General features: G+C 50.1%; 1 protein-coding gene and 1 long non-coding RNA gene across 13 annotated transcripts in view; both read right to left on the bottom strand.

Moving 5' to 3' along the window:
- The window catches only part of FBXO25 (F-box protein 25), a 63,599-nt gene that overhangs the window by 17,592 nt on the left and 27,595 nt on the right, over window positions 1–18,412 (bottom strand). For 8 of the 11 annotated variants that reach the window (XR_010939603.1, XM_067722021.1, XM_067722016.1 and 5 more), the window contains 4 exons: window positions 4,742–4,835; window positions 3,312–3,496; window positions 2,069–2,251; window positions 685–828 (listed from right to left, as the gene is read on the bottom strand). Coding sequence is in view for 10 of the 11 variants with exons in the window: in XM_067722021.1 (XP_067578122.1) it covers window positions 685–828; window positions 2,069–2,251; window positions 3,312–3,496; window positions 4,742–4,835 (606 nt within the window). In the remaining variant the exon portion in view is untranslated. The remainder of the gene's footprint in view (window positions 1–684; window positions 829–2,068; window positions 2,252–3,311; window positions 3,497–4,741; window positions 4,836–18,412) is intronic. The other 3 variants (XM_067722020.1, XM_067722015.1, XM_067722018.1) reach the window with 1 other exon arrangement.
- On the bottom strand, window positions 15,223–17,884 carry LOC137216138 (uncharacterized). 2 transcript variants are annotated; one of them, XR_010939605.1, is made up of 3 exons: window positions 16,623–17,884; window positions 16,223–16,280; window positions 15,223–16,162 (listed from the first exon to the last, which is right to left on the bottom strand). It is a non-coding gene; the product is annotated as an uncharacterized lncRNA (long non-coding RNA). The 2 variants fall into 2 exon arrangements; XR_010939606.1 differs by lacking the exon at window positions 16,223–16,280.

The raw sequence follows: 18,412 nt of genomic DNA, 5'->3' as shown, positions 1-18,412 counted from the left end.
TGATTTTACTGAGAGGAGGTGCATGGAAGCACCCCACTCCCCCGCCCTGGAAACTTGTTTTTATCAGAGTCTGGACGGGAGAGGAAGGGAGCCAGAGAGGGAGGGGATGGGCCCAGACAACTGCGGACATGGCTCAGTCTCCACCACGGACCAGACTTGCTAAGTGTGGCTCAAACACATGAGAAGCCTGGGCACCTTCGTGGGCCTCGCCTCTGCTCCAGGCACGGTGCTGTGAGGAGAAGCCCCCTGGAGGTGCCGTCTCCAGGCCTGCCCCCTGGGGGTCCCGACAGTGGAGCCTGAGGCCGAGTGTGGAGGGCAGCTGAGGGGCCCCCTCGGCTTCCAGAAGAGGGTGGGGGATCCTGAGCCTCAACAGCAGAAAGCAGCCCCGCCCGCCAGGACTCGGGCCGAGGCGCCAGCCAGCGCGCTCACCGCCCTCGGGGACAGCCCCCCACCTGCTACCACAGTGCAAGGGGACGGGGTGGGTGGTCCGGCGTTCAGGTCCAACCGCAAGTTGTTCTACTTTTGTGAACCTGTTCCCCTGCCCCAGTCCTTGGTGATACATCATTATCTTATCACAAATACAACTTGCCTTTTTTTTTTTTTTTTTACCATTACCGTTAGGTGAATAGTTTGTTTCTCCAAATTTTAATCCTCAAACTCCAAGACTACATCTGAAATTTTTACCTTCCAAAAGAGGATGCTGCAGTGCCGACAAAAGTGCAGTGTGTCTCCATACTGTTCCTTAGTGGGGTAATGTTTCTGAAGTGCAAAATACATCAACTTCCATTCGATATGACCTTTTTCTGAAAGGATCAAGTGTCTACAAAACTAGACAGACAAAATTCTGTTCAGAATCAGATGGTTTTCATAGCATAACAATTTTTTAAAAGCAGTATACTGCATGAAACATTCAATTATTAGAAATTAAATTTCAAATATAATTCAGTCTATACACTGGAATACCATGCAGCTGTTAAAGAGACTTAAAGGTTCCGATCTGGAATGATGTCCACGACATACTATTAAGCTAAAAGTAAGTTACTACATCATGTATCTGCCAGGGACTTGTAACTAGAACACAAAAAGAACACAACTCAGTAACAGAAAGACAATCCAAATACAAAATAGGCAAAGGACTTGAAAAGACATACAAATGGGCAACAAGCACATGAAAAGATGCTCAGCGCCTCGGGCATCAGATCAGGGATGGGAGGAGGCAGCCCCTCACGCCCCCCGTGAGGCTGTGACCAAACACTCAGAGTAACAGGTGGGGATGGGGGCGTGGAGCAGTCGGGGGCTGCCCGATGGGGCGGCGACTTTGAGCAACAGCTTCTCGGTTCCTCAGAATATTAGACTCCACTCCGGGGCGCCCCCCCCCCCCAGCCGCCCCGCCCCGAGAAGGGGGACCATGGCGGCCCCGTGGCCTGGCCGCACCCAGCCTCACCCCCTCCAGCACGCACTTCTCAGTTTCAGGGCCCGAACCTGCTCACCTCCAGGACGCCCCTGCCCGCCATGCCCCTCAGAGTGGCCGTGTCCACCTAGGGGACGGGCACGTGACCCCACACATCCCCCAAGCCCGTGTCTGAAGAGACACGTGACATCTGTCCCCTCGTCAAGGACCCCCTGGGGCAGGATCGCATCCTGCCCCATCTGAGACTGTCCCCTGCCCTTCACGCTGCCGTGCGTGTCGTGGATGCCCAGCTGTCGGTGCTTCACTCCAGAAACACGGGGTGGGGGGCGAGGAGGGGGGCAACGATGAGGGGGACACACAGGAGTCCGCCGGTCCCCGTGGCTAGTCCCGGTCCTGGGAGGGCAGGGGTGCGGGGAGCGCGTGGCCACCCATGATCCCAGAGGTGACACACCACCCGGAGAGGGGCCTCGAGTTACGGGAAAGACGAGGGGCACGTCCTCGACAGGAAGAACCTGCTCTTGTTCTGCTTCTCTGTTCTGGGCTGTGCTTAGAATCACAGCTCTTTCTCAACATGAAGAACAAGCTTTCCCGTAAGTGATTCTAGCCCATTCCCCGAAGTGGCCAGGCCTGGCCGCTGGGGCCGGAGCCCATGCTCACCTGCTTCTCGCCGAAGTGGTACTGGCAGAGCTTCTTCCACAGCCGCCGGTCCTCGCTAAGCGCGGACAGCGTCGGGGTCACCTGACCCAGAGTGACGATGTCCCACCCATCCGAGAACCTGTACAGGATGTTGCTGAGCATGTGCACGGGAAGGTCGCTGAGCGTCAGGCCGCTGTCCACCTGCTGGGAGGACCCGCGCGCTTACTCCAGCGAGAAGGCGCAGGAGCGCGGCACTCACACTGACATCTGAGGCCCAGGCGACGGGAAGGCCGCCCGCCCCTCCTTCCTCCCCACTTGTCTCCAGATAACGCCCAGCAGCGGCCCTGCCTGGATCTGTGCGACAAGCATTCCCTTCCCTGGGGATCCCGACCGCTGACACCCACACTCCCCGAGTTCGCCAGCTGACGAGGCGTCACCACGCATCAGCTACTAGGGGACAGTGGCACCTGGCCACGTCTATCAAGGCCTGGATAGCAGACACGCCCCAGATGCGTGTGACCCTCACAGCACAAGCCTCTGCCCGTGGGAACGAGGTGGGGTCTGTGCGGCACTCACACCAAGGCCGCCTGGACACTGGATGTTAGATCGTCCCTTGTAACTGCAGGGCCTTAATTAGGGAATCACTGCTCTTTGTAAATCCCACATCTAGGTAGCAAATAAATGGCCCAAAGTTACAGTGTTCCAACGCCACCTTTGAAAGCAACCAGAGATAAATAAAACACAACCTAAAACACTTACTTTAGTCAATAGGGTCAACATTTTTCTTGATGAAACTAGTTACCAGAATAAACAAAAAGCATCAGAACAACTGGAGTGATCTGCATGCTCCTTCTGAACTACAAACACATGTACACACACCATGCAGCGTACAACACATCAACCCTAGAGAAGCAACAGCAGATGAACAGAGTCACTACTATACAATTTAGCCTTAATCCATTGAACGTTATTTTAGCCTGAAATACCTAATCTCCTATAAAGGTAAATCAATTCACCACCTCATCACCCACAGGATCAGCTCTTTTTAATAATTACCATCCCCACCGTCTTTCCAATGACACCTATAACCCATTAAAGGGTCTTCTGGTCTTAATCCATCTTAAAACAGTTTAATATTTATGAAATGTAAAGGAAAAAAACCTTTGGAAAAGCTGTAATAGTCTTTCACATACGCTTAGAAGTAACAACAGTGTTTGTAACAGAAAAACAGAGTGTACTCACTTGTAGGCCAAGAAATGCATACCTCAGTCATCTGAAGATTCTGTAGCTGCTGTTGCCAGTTGAGAATAGTTTCTAACCGGCAAACCCAAATGTTGATATTTCCCACCAGAACGGACTTCCCCACTCCTCTAATTAGAATGCAAAGGGTAGAGCTTAGGTCTTGGAGAAGATCTTTGATTAGGCGAGGGTTTTGGTGGTCATCGAGAACTGGAACAAACAAAAACAATGCACTGATACAGTCAACCCCCGCTGTTAAGAATGACCTGCTTTCACAGCCCAAGGGCCCATTAACAGATAACACAGATATACAGAGTGTGATACATACACACAATGGAATATTACTCAGCCTTAAACAGGAAGGAAATTCTGACACGTGCTACGACGTAGATGCAACTTGAAGCCCTTATGATAAGAACCAGACACAAATGAACAAGTATTGTGTGATCCTCCTTATATGAGGCCCTTAGAATAGTCAAATTCAGAGACAGAAAGTAGATGGTGGGCGCCAGGGGCTGGGCAGTGGGGGGAGGGTCGTGCTGGTTGGTGTTTATGGGGACAGAGTGTCAGCTCGGCAAGGTGAGCTCTGCAGATGATGGTGGGCATCGTTGCACAATGATGTGAATGTACTTAACGCCACTGAGCTGTGCACTTAAGAGTGGTTAAGATGGTAAATTTTATGTATATTTAACCACAATAAAAAACTATGATCTAATTTCACTGCAACTCCAAAGTGGCATCATTTCTGAGATATCACAAGTAGGATGAGATTTTAAAACTTCAAAATATTGTCTGATAGTGTATTTTTGGTTGAGTCTACAGTTTTGCCTTTAAACCTGTCAGTCTCTGTTTTCTTTTATACTTAATCATGAGAATGGATATTTAAAATGGCATATATATGCATAAACTCAAAAGTTCCGTTTATTACTGGCCACTAATCAGGACAAACATTAAATTAAAATGACAGGCTTAGCCGATGCCTAAGAACTAAGTCACAACCTTGCTAATTATAGAAACACTATACAGCTAAGGTGAGCTGTGACTAGTTACCCATGAAACAGTAAGTGTCTTTTTAAAACTCAGGGATTAATTACCTTTCTCTGGGACTTCCCTGGTGGTCCAGCAGTTAAGACACCGCGCTTCCACTGCAGGGGGCACGGGTCTGATCCCTAATTGGGGAACTAAGATCCCACATGCCACGCAGTGTGGCCCCAAAACAAAAAAAATTGTCTTTCTCATTACAATATGTTCTTCTGTATGCAAAAGCACCTTTTAAAGAACAACAATAACAACATCAAGAACTGAGCAGCCAACCCGAGCCCTTGCCCTTGCCCTGACACCATCACATTATTTGACACCATTAATACTGGGGGGAAATAAAAGAAAAATCCAATCTCCTTGCACCGAATTTCTAATTAAGATTTAGATTATTAAAAATATCAGTCATCACCTTACCTTTTTGAACGATTTTATCCAGAACGTTGAAGTAGTTCTTCTGGGCCACACCGCTCAGCGAGGTCAGCTGGGACTTTGCGATCAGCTGCAACAGCTGTGGGGGGGGAGGGTGGGGGGAGTTACAGGTGAGCATCACCTCTGAAGGGAAATGCCCCCAAGTGACAGGGAAGGAGAGCGCAGGCCGCAGGCCGTGACACCCTCCCCACGACGGCACATCTTTGGGGGTCCACCCAGCATCCTGCTGTGCCCTTTCCTCTGAATGTCCCAGTCTCACACGAGCTGAGCCGGACCTTCCCCAACGGCCTCACATCACGTCTGTCCCTCCGGCCTCCCGCCTGACACGCACAGCACTGCCCCTCCCTCCCGCAGCTGCTGCCTGGCGTGCCTCCCAGGCTCCTGCACGCGATGCCGGCACGGCAGCCGGCGGGGAAGGCCTGGGAAGGACGGGACAGCCTTCCCGCTTCTCTGCCCCAGTGCTGTCCCCTCCCCTCAGCTGCTCCGGGGAGAGCTGGCTGTCACAAACACGGCTCATCCGTATCAGTCTTCGGTGAACCCACGGCCCACCTCTCTGTACAAACTGGGTCTCAGGAGTCCTGTGTCAGCCGCTTCCCCGCGTCCCCTCACGTCCTGTAATTTCCGCCTCCCACGCGGGGCCTTGCCCTGGGCCACGCGTGTCTCTGGTGTGGTCCAGGGCTACCTCTGCCAAGTCCTCCCCACCTGGACACATCCATTCACTTCTTCCCATACTGTTTCTTAGTTCTTAGGCATCTGAGCCACTGTGGGTAAGCCTTAAACAGATTTTAGAATCTGTGAATTACATCTGCCTATTTCTCTGAAAAAGGAATTTTTCATCCCTCCTTTCCAATCCTCCTAGCTGCCTCTGTGAGTTTCCAGAGGGAGAAAAGAAAATGCTAACTCACATACTCACGTTGCCATGTTGACCGTGGAAGTTAAAAAAAATTACAAATATGACAATCACATGATGATTGTTGGGGAAAAAATCATTCTGCAACTTCCAGTATATTTACATAAAAGTGTCCTATGCTGCAGTGAACACAGAAACAACGCTCCAGGGCCCTGGCCAGAGAACACCTGAGAAGCCCAAGGCTACAAGGTCAGTCCGGCTCCTCAATCTTTTTTTTTTTTAAAACATCTTTACTGGAGTATAATTGCTTTACAATGGTGCGCCAGTTTCTGCTGTATAACAAAGTGAATCAGCTATACATGTACATATGTCCCCATATCTCCTCCCTCTTGCGTCTCCCTCCCACCCTCCCTGTCCCACCCCTCTAGGTGGTCACAAAGCAAAATGTTAGCACCTTCCATCTTCCTTGTTCGACCAGCATCACAATCAGCACCACTTTAACACTGACTCAGACCCTTTCCCCGCCTGCGTTTACAACCAACTTAGAGACCTGGGGCCAGCTTCACTGCTAACGACAGCCGGAAGGGGTGGGGCTCCCAGCGCTGACCCGACAGACCGAGCCACCGGCCCTGGGCAGTGAGTAACAACCAACCTTCCCTGACAGGCTCCCTGCTCTCAAGACCCTCAGGATCTGAGAGAAACAGACCAGATATGCAAATACATGCCCCTCCTGCTCCGCAAAGAAAAATAGGTGTGGCGCCCGTGGGCCGCGGCCCTCAGAGAGCCGTCCAGGGACCCCCGGGACCCCAGATCTAAGCTACTTCCCTGGTCCCACTGCCGCCTCGCTCGTGTGCAGTGCAGGGTCCCGGTGCCCCACGAGGATGCTGCACACGCTGAATCCAGCCCTGAGAACGCACCATCTTCCACCATCGCAGTCGCTGCGAAGATGGGCACAGGAGGACACAGGCACTCTTTATTTTTAAATAGAGAAATATTTTTAAAACTTATTTTAACTTCCATATGGTAAATATTAATAGACAAAACCCACATAAGCAAATTTCTTTGGGGTCCTCAGTAGTTTCGAAGTGAGGAGGACCCCTGACACCAGGTCTTAGTCTGAGAATGGATATTCTGTCACAAAAGGAAGTAAGTATTCCAACCACCTCCTCCTATCATCAACAAAAACTACAGTTTTCTAATATCACGTAAAAAAATCCTTTAGAAAAAGGCTGAACTCACTAGCAGAAGGTGTGGGGTTGGCATGGTGGGTTAGCTAGTTATCCACAGGGCACCCACCAGAAAAACCACCACAGTGGGATGTGCAAACACAAGAGTGACCATGTTAATAGATGACAGTGAAATCTTAGGTTAAAATGGTAATTAACATAAAAGTGCAGAAGACAATATTTTTTTTTTAATTTATTTTTTGGCTGCATTGGGTCTTGGTTGCTGCGTGCGGGCTTTCTCTAGCTGTGGCGAGCGGGGGCTCCTCTTTGTTGCAGTACGCAGGCTTCTCATTGCGGTGGCTTCTCTTTGTTGCGGAGCATGGGCTCTAGGTGCATGGGTTTCAGTAGTTGTGGCACATGGGCTCAGTAGTTGTAGCTCACGGGCTCTAGAGCCCAGGCTCAGTAGTTGTGGCGCACAGGCTTAGTTGCTCCACGGCACGTGGGCTCTTCCCAGACCAGGGCTTGAACCCGTGTCCCCTGAATTGGCAGGTGGGTTCTTAACCACTGCGCCACCAGGGAAGCCCCCAGAAGACAATTTACAAAGAAGATATAACCACACATTAGCCTCTATTCAGCTAGATATGTAAGACAAAATCTGTTGGAAACCTAAAGAGAATTTGTCAAAAATACAAATACTGTGGGAGATTTTTATACATCTCTTCAAATTTAACAATTCTAAACAAGTAAGGATGTGGAGGAATTAAATAATATAACCGCCAAACCTTGTTTAATAAATAAGCAGAAAAACTTACATCCTTCAAACAGAGAATCTGCATTTTTCTTATGTGTCAATAGAATATTTACAAAAATTAACTATGAAAATGGCCACAAAGGAAAATTTAACGCATTTCAAAAAAACAGAGATCGTACAGGCCGAACTCTCTGATGATAATATACTAAAGCTAGAATTAAAAAAAAGTACGGAAAACCTCAGCTATCTGAGCTCCCAGGCACGTCTGGAATGCCCAAGCGCACGCGTTACGTGGTCAGGATGACAGCGTGGGTGTGAGGCAAGGACAGAGGGTGACGGTTTCGTGTTCAGGTCGCTCTTTCGTGCAGCACAGGGCACCCTCAATGGGCAGAGGCCGGGGGCCATGCCGTCTTCACTTCTGGCTTCACGCAGATTTCCACACTGACCCATTATTACCGAGGCGCTACCGGAAGGGCTGGACATGACTGCCTAATTCTTACAACACCCCTAGAAGACGTACTGTATTATCACGCTGCACAGCGAGAACTGAGGCCCAGAGATGAGGAAAATGACCCCAAAGTCACACAGTAACAGGGACTGGATTCAGGACTGAAACACTGCAAATTCTTGCCACCTGCGTCCCGTGCACCTCACGCGTGTCAGGACGCAGCGAACAGCTTCCACAGGCTTCAGCGATGTGCAAGTTGATTACCTGATTTTAAAAGTCTTCTCAGTTTTACTGTATTTAATGAAAAAGGAATGAGACCTAAACTCTGCAATAGCAGATTCTCACCTAGATGTTCACAAAGCCGGAGCAGTGCCAGCACGCAGGCTTGTTCGCAGACTCTGCGTCCATGTTGTTGTAACTCTCTGGGAAGTGTCAGGAGCTTTCATCAGGTTCTCCCAAGGTCCGTGGCCCCGTTCCTCCCCCAGGGATGAGGGTATCTCATGCAGGGCGAACGCAGGCTGCGTCGAGAACAAGGGTCCCATCTGGGGGACCAGCTCGGGCAGGTGGCCTGTGAGAAGTGACCTCTTTTCGGACTGTCCCTCTTGTCCACCCTCCATGGGAATTAACACCTCATTTGGCTCTCATCCTAGTCACTGACTTCTAATACTGGCAGAAGGAAAAACTGTTATCTTCTATGAATTGAATTGTTACACAATCTATAATTTCAGTTTTGTTAAAAGAATTCTTAGTTCTTGCGTTTGGTCACATTCTACAAGTTACATTGTTGGCAGCATAAATATGCGGGAAGTTAAAGAAAAATGAAGATGGTACTGGACACTTGCAGACTGTGCTAGTGACATTTCAAATTTCCAGAGGACATGCCATCTAATCAGCACACTCCTGCTGGCTGCACACACACATCCCATAAAACGTCAGAGCTACATCTAATTTAATTCTCTTGAGGCCAAACTGTCCAGTTAGTGTCCAGTAGTGTTTCCTTTGACTGGAAGCAGGCATCCCTGGGAGGTCCCACGTGGTCTCTTCTCCTTCATGAATCTTGTTCTTAGGAGCAGTTACATATTTTGCTAGCTTACTTTAATCCAACACTTTTTAAAGGAAAAAATTAGAGAAACTCCTGGAGTAAGTAGCCTATACCAATTCTTGAATCAACAAGAAGGACGTTTTTTAAAAAATAAATTGTAAACATATCTTTTTGTGCTAAGGAACTCAGAGGGCATTCCTTTTGTGAAGAATTTGTTTTCTAATAAGGAACTTCCTCCATTTCTAAATACCAGTTTTCTTGAAAAGAGGAGGTGCCTGTAGGTTCAGTAAAACGACTGGCAAATTAATTATTTTAGTCTCTTATGAGCCAGTTCATATTCAGGTAGAATTTGTGCAGAACGTTTACCATGGAAAAAATCACCAGAACAACTCACAGGACAACCTGCTCATCCGTCCCCTCATTGCGAGTGGAGCAGCTCCAGGTCTGTTCCAGGTGCTGGGGGTGTGTGTGGGGGGGAGCCCAGGGAGTGGGCACGTGGCAGGGACCAAGCTGCGCTGTGACCCAAGACACTGCAACGTGGCACACAAAGGCTCAGGTCAGAGATTCTACGGATGGCCCCTCTCAACAGTCGCCCTGAACTCAAAAGGCCACTGTTTTAAAATGTCTCCACGCGTGTCAGGAAGTCACTGCTTTCCACGAGAGGAGAACGCTACAGTATCAAGACAAAGAAGACCTTTAATACACGCATCTCTGCTGTCAGGAGCGCCTGTGACCTGAGGCACATCTTGCCCGCTTCTGCTCCCTGAATCTGGGGACAGAGCTGGACCTGCATGGCTGCTGTCCTTCCATCTAAGCCGCCCTCAAAAGGTCAGCCAAGCGTAGCAAGCGCTCCTGAGCTGAGCACGTTCAAGAGCTTGTTATGATCCCACCACGAACTCATCATGGCAGCCTCGGGGCAGATACAAACCCCGTTAGGTGTCGTGGAAGAAGAGATCCCTGGTCAGTAAACTGAGAAAACAAGACACAACCCAACACAGAGGTCTGGCCCCTCCACCCCCTGGCCCTGCTGCTGCCTCGCGGGTCCCGGGAAGCTCGTCCACGACCATGGTCTCCCCCCTCCTGTCTCCTCGTGAACTATTCATGCCACGTGGTCCTTGGCAGAGATCAGGAAGAAGCTAAACATCTTCACATAACCAGACGGTCCAGCCGGAGACGTCCTTTCCCTTGTTTTCATGATTCCACTATTTAAAGGACCCAGGAAGCACTTGGGAAACAGGAGTTCACGTCCAAAGATTGAGGAGTGTTGGGAAACAAACTCCTGGGGCCAAAGTCCCAGGACCTAAGGAGGCATGTAAAGATGAGCAGACCAGCTCCCCAGCTCAAGGGCAGAGGTCACGTGAATACCCGAGTGGCCCCGGCCCTGCACACACTGCACCTGGTGCCCTGCGGTGAGGAGGCCCAACCTGTCCTACCTGACGGACAGGCAAGGGGCCCAAATGACACCCCACCACCACCAATCCCTTACCTCGAACAGAAGGAAAGGGTGTCACTAACACGGAGGAGGTGTATCAGGTACATTTTCACCCAGAGTCGCTATGACGGGCACCTCCTGGGGGACCTCAGTGGCACAGGGACAGCCCTCCCCATGGAGCCTTCCGACGCGGCCTGGGTTCCAGGTATGCGGGCCAGCGGCAAGTCTGCAGGAGACCCACGTGCGCAACAACCGTCTGCTCTGAGGCCCCCTACTCTTTTCACCATCAGTCGGTTTCAACGATTCATCAGCAAAATGTGTTCTCATACGCACTCAGGTGGCAGCAGGGTCTCCTTCCAACCTGTGCCAGAAAACGGAAGGCCTCCCGGGTTCTGCTCTTTGTAATTTTTTCACTCACTAGTTTGCAATCATGTCGTCTAACCCACCGTTAACACAGGCTCATTTTCCACATGTTCAAAGTGAGATGGTGTGAGAGTATCTGACTATCGTGTAAAGAAGTATGTTTGGTCCTTCACAGAAGACAAAACATGAACAAGCATGACCTCTCCTCTCAAGGAGAAAAGCACACGGCACCCCAGGGGAGAAGTAACGGCCCTTCTGCATGGTTTCCGCGGCTGCCGTGAGGCAGCCCCACGCCGCGCGGGGTACGTCAGCGGGCACCACTCTCAGGGTTCTGAGGTCGCAGGTCCAGACCCCAGTGTCGGCGGGGCCCTGTTACGTTGTGGCCCAGGGAGGGGACCTCCTTGCCTCACTCAGCTCCTAGTGTTGTGGAGCCCCTGGGCCAATCTCTTCACATGGCTTCTCCCTGTGACTGTGTCTCTGTTCCCTCTTCTCTTAAGGACACAGTCACCAGTTTAGGGCCCTTCCCACTCCAGCAGGACCTCATCCTAACTGATTACACGTGCAAAGACCCCGCTTCCAAATAAGGTCACGTTCTGAGGCTCCAGGTGGACGTGAACCTTGGGGGACACTGTTCAGGCCCGCAGACTCGCTATTCAGAAGTAATTCCTCAAAAACATGATAATTCCTCTAATATAGGAATGTGGAACAGTGAAAAGACTTAAGCAAAACTCTACCACTAAACTTTTCATGCAGGCAACCCACGCGCAAGATGTGAACCCCTCTGTGGCTCAGGTCACCATCTGCCGCGCACGGTGACCCAGCCCATCGAGCTGGCAGAGGATCAGAAGTGAAGAAGCAGGGAGGGTGCTCTGTGAGCCGTCGAGTCTCCCGGTATGGCCTGTGTACGCCTGGAGCAGGGCCGGGCCCACCACTCAGCCGCCCCACTCCCCGGCCCGAGGCCGGCCCCGTTCTGACCGCCACCTCCCGCAGTTAATCCTGACACAGGACAAAACTGGAAAGAAAGTGATGAGAGGTGTGCCATCTCGAAGGACAGCGAGAACTCAGGGTCTGTCCACTGAGATCAAGGGGCGCATCCACACTCGGCCCCTTTGCCTCCTGTCACCAGAACTTTTCGCTGCCCCTCTTCCCGCTCACACCGACACCCTCGTCTCTGGCTCTTCGGGGTGGGATCCTGCACGTACACGTCTGTGACAAAACGCAGGCAGTCCCTGGGGGCCGGGCTGAGCTGCAGAGGGGCTGCACTCGCTGTGGCCTTTCAGAGCTCCCCTGGCGTCCATGGGGCCTCCAAGCCCGACCGTTGGTCCCTGGTGCCCTTCACTTCAAGAGCCACAGCGTAGAACCAGGAAATCGGCCCTGCTGCATCCTCCTGGCCAAGTCACTCAACAATCCTTTTACTTTATTCATTTGTATAAGTTTCAGGTGCACAACACAGTGCCTGGCAATTTTAAAGCTTATACTCCATTTACAGTTATTATGAACTATTGGCTGCATTCCCTGTGCTTCACAATATATCCTTGTAGCCTGTTTATTTTATACACAGTAGTTTGTTCCTCTTAATCCCCTACCCCTACCCAACAATCCCTCTTAGAAATCCGGTTTCCACTGCCAAACTTCCTTCTAAGTCATAAAGTTGTTGAAATATCCTTTCAGAATATCATATGCGCTACTGGAAAGTCCTACCCCTTTAGTGAAATGTTCTGAATGGAGAAATACTATTCTGTGTGATCCCACCTTGTATAAACATGAATCTTCCATGACCAACTTCTCGTAAGCACCCTAATAAGTGCATCTGTTACACCCTAAGCACACCCTGTATTTATTAATATTTCCTGATCCCCTACTGTGACTACAGGGTTAGTAGATTCTTTCTGTATGACCCCAAGTACAAGAAGGGACTTAAATACGTCACAGACGACAGGTTCACCAGCACCGCTGGAAAGGCCTGATCAATTATTAAACCTCACAGATCCTGCCCTGCCAGCCAGCAGCTATTCTCTAAACAGGCCGTGAATGCTAGCAGTGAGTATTAACGTCTGTTAAAATGTTTCTCAACAAATATTTTCATAATTAAGCTACAGAGTTCAACTCTCCTAACACTACGAATACGATGGTGCAGCACACACAGCCAGCACCCGACACCTCGCGCTGCTCCCTGGGCGACGCGCAGGATGGCCCGCCGCGGGCGCGGCTTCCCCGAGCTCAGGGAGGAGCCTTGGGTGAGCTGGAAGGGCCCTCAAGAGGCTGAGTTACTGTCACAGATAAAACCTGATGCTCCTGTGACCAGGCCTCAAATAAAGCTCAGAGGAACCCAACTGTCAGTGAGTAACACATTCCAATTATAGGGAAGTTAATGTGAGGAAGTTAAGGTAACCAAGGTAAAAAAAAGTCACTATTTACAAGCCAAATAAAGTGAATAATGTGTCACAGATGGCAGCAAAGCTCACTGACCACAGGCAGGGAATGAAGTATAAACTCATTTTCCAAATAACCCAAATAAAGGTACATAAACGTAACGATTGTGAGAGTTTTTCCCCTAAGAGGAACCTACTTTAGGAAGCACAGCACACCCGGCATGTTTATACATTTCAACTGCTACCCTGTGCTGCTCTCAGGGAGTTTCCTGACAGCCTCTTTGGCCATCGCCCCCAGTGCCGACCCTTCCAGTGCATGCTGTCCTTGAGCCCGCCCCATCTCTTCCAGGGGACCCGCAGCTGCTGTCCCCGCAGTGCTGGGGGGCCTCGGACTCCAGGGAGCCACCATGCATGACCTACACGCCCCACAGAGAGACACAACCCAACTCTCCCCCAGGAAGGGCTGGCACTGAGGGGCTGCCCAGTTTCCAAGTGTGCACCGACACTACGGACAGACGCCACCTCTCTGCACTGCTGAAACTTCAGTGTGTATCGCTGACAGATGTGACGAGGTCTATGGCTGGAATGTGAATTAGAAGATTCCCTGACACTGTTAGTTTGGAAAGACAAGTCAACCTCACAGGATGGGACCGTGCACCTCTCCTAAGGGCGCTCAGCAATGTGGGCACCAACATTCTCATCCCTCCCACCTCAGACCAGGGGACACCAACTACTAGACAGGAGGTAAAGATGCTGACACTCAGTCTCCAGTCATGACACGGAGCTAAAAGCCCACTTCAAAGGCCTTTTGAAATACCAACTCTGCTATAAGTCTCCCCTTTGTGGCGAAATAACTACATATGTGCTAATAATTCTAAGTTTTTGGTTAATTTTTCTACTTAAAATTTTCAAAATTCCACCAAATTTAAGTCTTTGATTTATTTTAATGAAAGCAAGGTCCTAAAACTGACCAAAAATGCTTTTAATTTACTTACACATTACATATTAATGGTATGAATGAGAAGTAAGCTCAATTACGGACCAGATATTAAGAACTGTCCACTCACCAAGGCCAAATCTAAACTGCATCTTGACTGTCATTTTTTTTCCCTCAATAAGGAAGTTTCTCAGCACATATTATAAAATAATAACTGCAAATAATCAGTTAAGGAGAGAAAAATTACTAGTGAGTAAAGACCAGTTTTTATTGATTTTCTGGAAATAAATTTAATAGTTCAATAAATTATGCTAAGGGCTTTTCAGTAGCCGGCCAAGACAACATTCTCAATCTATAAATAAGCATTTTTTGGTGAATTACAAGATAGTTTTAACAGCAGTTTAACATAATAGCCATATCGCTGACTACCAACTAGTCTGAAACTAAATATACAGCATTACATTTGTAACACAAATTCTGCTGAATGGTGGTGAAGAACACGACTGTTTACAAGCGTGCGGACGAAGCTCAGCGGCGGAGGCGGTGTGTGTGTTTACGCACGTGTTAGCCCAGAGCAAGAAGTGGTGTTTGGACTTATCCGTGGCCAGATGGACAAAATGTAACGTGAATGAGGTTTAAGAACAGGCCGAATGCACGAGGAGCGTGTGAGAGACCACGCACTCATCCATCCCACCACAGTGCGGAGGGGGCAGCTCACAACCCCATGTTTACAGGTTTCCGTACGACTCCCACTAGCGCCGGCAGGCACTGCCTATGTGATTCAACAGTGACCCTAAATTAGATGCCATGTTCTGAGGAACATGGCACATGGAATTAGTTCTCTATTCTCCTTTAAAAAGTTGAGTGAGGGGCTTCCCTGGTGGCGCAGTGGTTGAGAGTCCGCCTGCCGACGCAGGGGACGCGGGTTCGTGCCCCGGTCCAGGAGGATCCCATGTGCCGCGGAGCGGCTGGGCCCGTGGGCCGTGGCCGCTAAGCCTGCGCGTCCGGAGCCTGTGCTCCGCAACGGGAGAGGCCACAGCAGTAAGAGGCCCACGTACCGCAAAAAAAAAAAAAAAAAAAAAAAAAAAAGTTGAGTGAATGCAGCTTGGAAAAACAATGTTTATTCCTCAAAATCAGACTAAAATTTTGAAAAATTGCAAAAGTAACCTAGGTATGAAGATGTTTCAAATAGTTTTAAACAGACAACACCAAAAGTGGCTTATTTCATATACAGGATGTGCAAGAGACAATTTAATTTGGATTTGTGTAATTAGAAGACGTCAAATTTCCATGCCTCCCAAAGTATAGGAGAATAAAGACTAAACTTCCATTCCAAACTACTTATTTTTATTTTGACAACTAAAACAATTTATACTGAACACTAAACTCTAATACTAATTTTTATTCCGAAACTATGTAGTAATTATAGATTAGCCTCAGTTTAAAATGCTAATTTTAGCTAAACAAAGGGACTTCATATAAAATATTAATACGAATTTTTTTCATATAAATTCTTAGAGGAAATATTACTGCATGCCATCCGAAATGTAAGGAAACTCTTTCATCAGTCATTTCAAAACCACTGCATGTACATCTACAGCTCTTCTAATATTAAGGAGTGGCCATCTGGACAACACAGCACAAGTTATAGGAAATTGTCTTGTTGAGAAGAACTGCAAGAGACCCTCACTGTCCTGGTAAGTGTGGTGTAAACATGAAAGCAGCAGAGAGGTGCCAAGGACACCACTCCAGCCACTAAGGCCAACTACGATTCAGTGCGATTCAGGGGTACTGACCGCACAATGATGCACTAACAGACCCGCAAAGCAGTGTTTCCACCCCAGTGGCAGGGTGCTGAGCGAGAGGGGATCCCACCCCCACAGACAAGGTGGCAGCAAGTGCAGGGGGACATGTCACCCAGAGGTGAGGCACAGAGCACGATCAAAAGAAAGCAAGTGGGGGCATCAGGCCTGCTGGGGAGGCAACAGGAGGAAAGGGAAGGGAAAAGAGACAGTACAGCATGTGGACCCGATCACAGAGAGTCACTAGGGCCAGGGGACAGCACGTCACGGCCACGGCACATGGACCCGATCACAGAGAGTCACTAGGGCCAGGGGACAGCGTGCCATGGCCACGGCACATGGACCCGATCACAGAGAGTCACTAGGGCAGGGGACAGTGTGCCATGGCCATGGCACATGGACCCAGTCATAGAGTCACTAGGGCCAGGGGACAGCACACCATGGCCACGGCACGTGGACCCAATCATAGAGTCACTAGGGCCAGGGGACAGCACACCATGGCCGCGGCACATGGACCCAATCACAGAGTCACTAGGGCCAGGGGACAGCATACCATGGCCGCGGCACATGGACCCAATCATAGAGTCACTAGGGCCAGGGGACAGCGCACCATGGCCACGGCAAGTCGACCCGATCAGAGAGAGTCACTAGGACCAGGGGACAGCGCGTCATGGCCACGGCACATGGACCCGATCACAGTCACTAGGGCCAGGGGACAGCGCGCCATGGCCACGGCACATGGACCCGATCACAGAGTCACTGACAGCTGGCTTCATCTGTCTTTGTCTTTCGGAGAAGGCAGACATAAGCAGATCAGTTTGGGAAGGTAACCGGCCTCGGGAAGGGTTTGAAGGAGCAGGAAGCAGGGGCAGGAGGAGGGTGAGGAGGCAAGGACCCCTGATGGGGAGGCCCCACCTGGCGGGAGCGCTCGGCCATCACGGAAGTGCCACAGAGAGAGGCCAGCCGTGTGGGAGGGCCCAGTGGTGCTGGCAAGCCTCGCATAGCGGCCTCAGCGGCTGCCAAAGCCACCAGCCCCGGCGGCCGCTTCTAGAGGCGATGCAGGGAAACGCCACCTCACGCGTTAGCACGTGGACACACCACACATTTTACTTTTTAGTTACGTATTTTTTTACACATACTACAAAAGAACCTGCAGAGAAAGTCTACGATCTGCCAGGTACTACTGTCTAGGATGAGGACAACGTCTGAAGAAAGGCTCCTCAGTGAAAAAGAGATCAGCATGTGGACAAAACAAAGATCCCAAGGCTGTTCAGCTGACCGGGTTCAGTAGGACACAGAGCACAGAATGCTCAGACCTTCTCTGGTCAGCAAACCAAGGGCCTGGACCAGCAAGATGAGCAGAAAGCCCGGCACTGAAACCAGGAGACTCGGTCCTCCCTCCCGCGTCTCCGTCCTCCCTCTCGCGTCTCCGTCCTGCCCCAGAGTCTCTCTCATGCCCCCACGAGTAAAATCCCTCGTGTGGATCACGGTCCAGAGTGGCTGGTATTAGACAACTAAGCATGATCTGAACTATCAAAAAGCACGTGGGTAAACGCTTACTGTGTAACAGACCTCTCTGCTGACACACGTTTTCCTGGATACTCAAATCTTGGCATTTCTACAAAGTGGAGTCAAATTCCAGTTTGGTCGCCTGGAGGGGAGAGGTAGCTGGTGGAGGCCCCTGTCTGGTGCGCAGGCACCTGGGAGAACTCAAACCCTCGGAGGGACTACGGCCTCCACACAGCCCCCACCTGGCGAGGCTGCAGGGAGCACGTGGCTAGGAACCCCAGGTGCTGGTCACATGGATGCCCGGCAAACTCTGACGGGAACCAAACCAAACACTCGGGCTTAAAATCATTTAACCACCCAGTTTTCTGTCCTTCCGGTAGCACTTCCAAATGCCTAGCAGGCATTACAAGGAATATCTTTCCAGAGTCTCATAGCACCATTAAAAATCCAAAATCAACAGCTTCATGACCCATCACTTACTCTTTGCCTATAATAGTAAGAAGGTGAATAACTTTGTTAGGCAAATAAAAGCAGACAGTAAATGGAACATATGGCAAGATCCTTTCTTTTCTGAATGTAGGCCAAGACAAAAATTTCCTCTAAAAACATGTTATTAACACAATAAGGCTTCTGTGGAGTTCCATTCGGTATAAATTTCCTTCTTTCTGTTAGCCCACTGTCCCTCTATTAAGCAGGGATCATACTCCGTGAAAAACACAAAGTAGAAAATGCATGTGAAACCACCAGGTAAGGATTCCCAGGATACCTTCTGCCTCCTCTTTGCATCTCCGACAGCGCGACGGGCGGGGAGTGTGCCCCTGCCCCTGCGGGAGCCTGCAAAAGCCCTAGCGCCAGCCCGGAGCCTCGCCCGACTGCCCGCCCCCGGGGGTTCTCTACCAGCGAACAAGCACAACTGTACGCAGCTGTCAAAAGCATCTTAAATATTTCACATGATAATCCTCAAAACGCAGTCGCTCCAAAGTG

Source organism: Pseudorca crassidens, chromosome 21, assembly GCF_039906515.1.
Source record: "Pseudorca crassidens isolate mPseCra1 chromosome 21, mPseCra1.hap1, whole genome shotgun sequence".
Taxonomy (NCBI): Eukaryota; Metazoa; Chordata; class Mammalia; order Artiodactyla; family Delphinidae; genus Pseudorca; species Pseudorca crassidens.
This window is presented reverse-complemented; position numbering and strand designations above follow the sequence as displayed.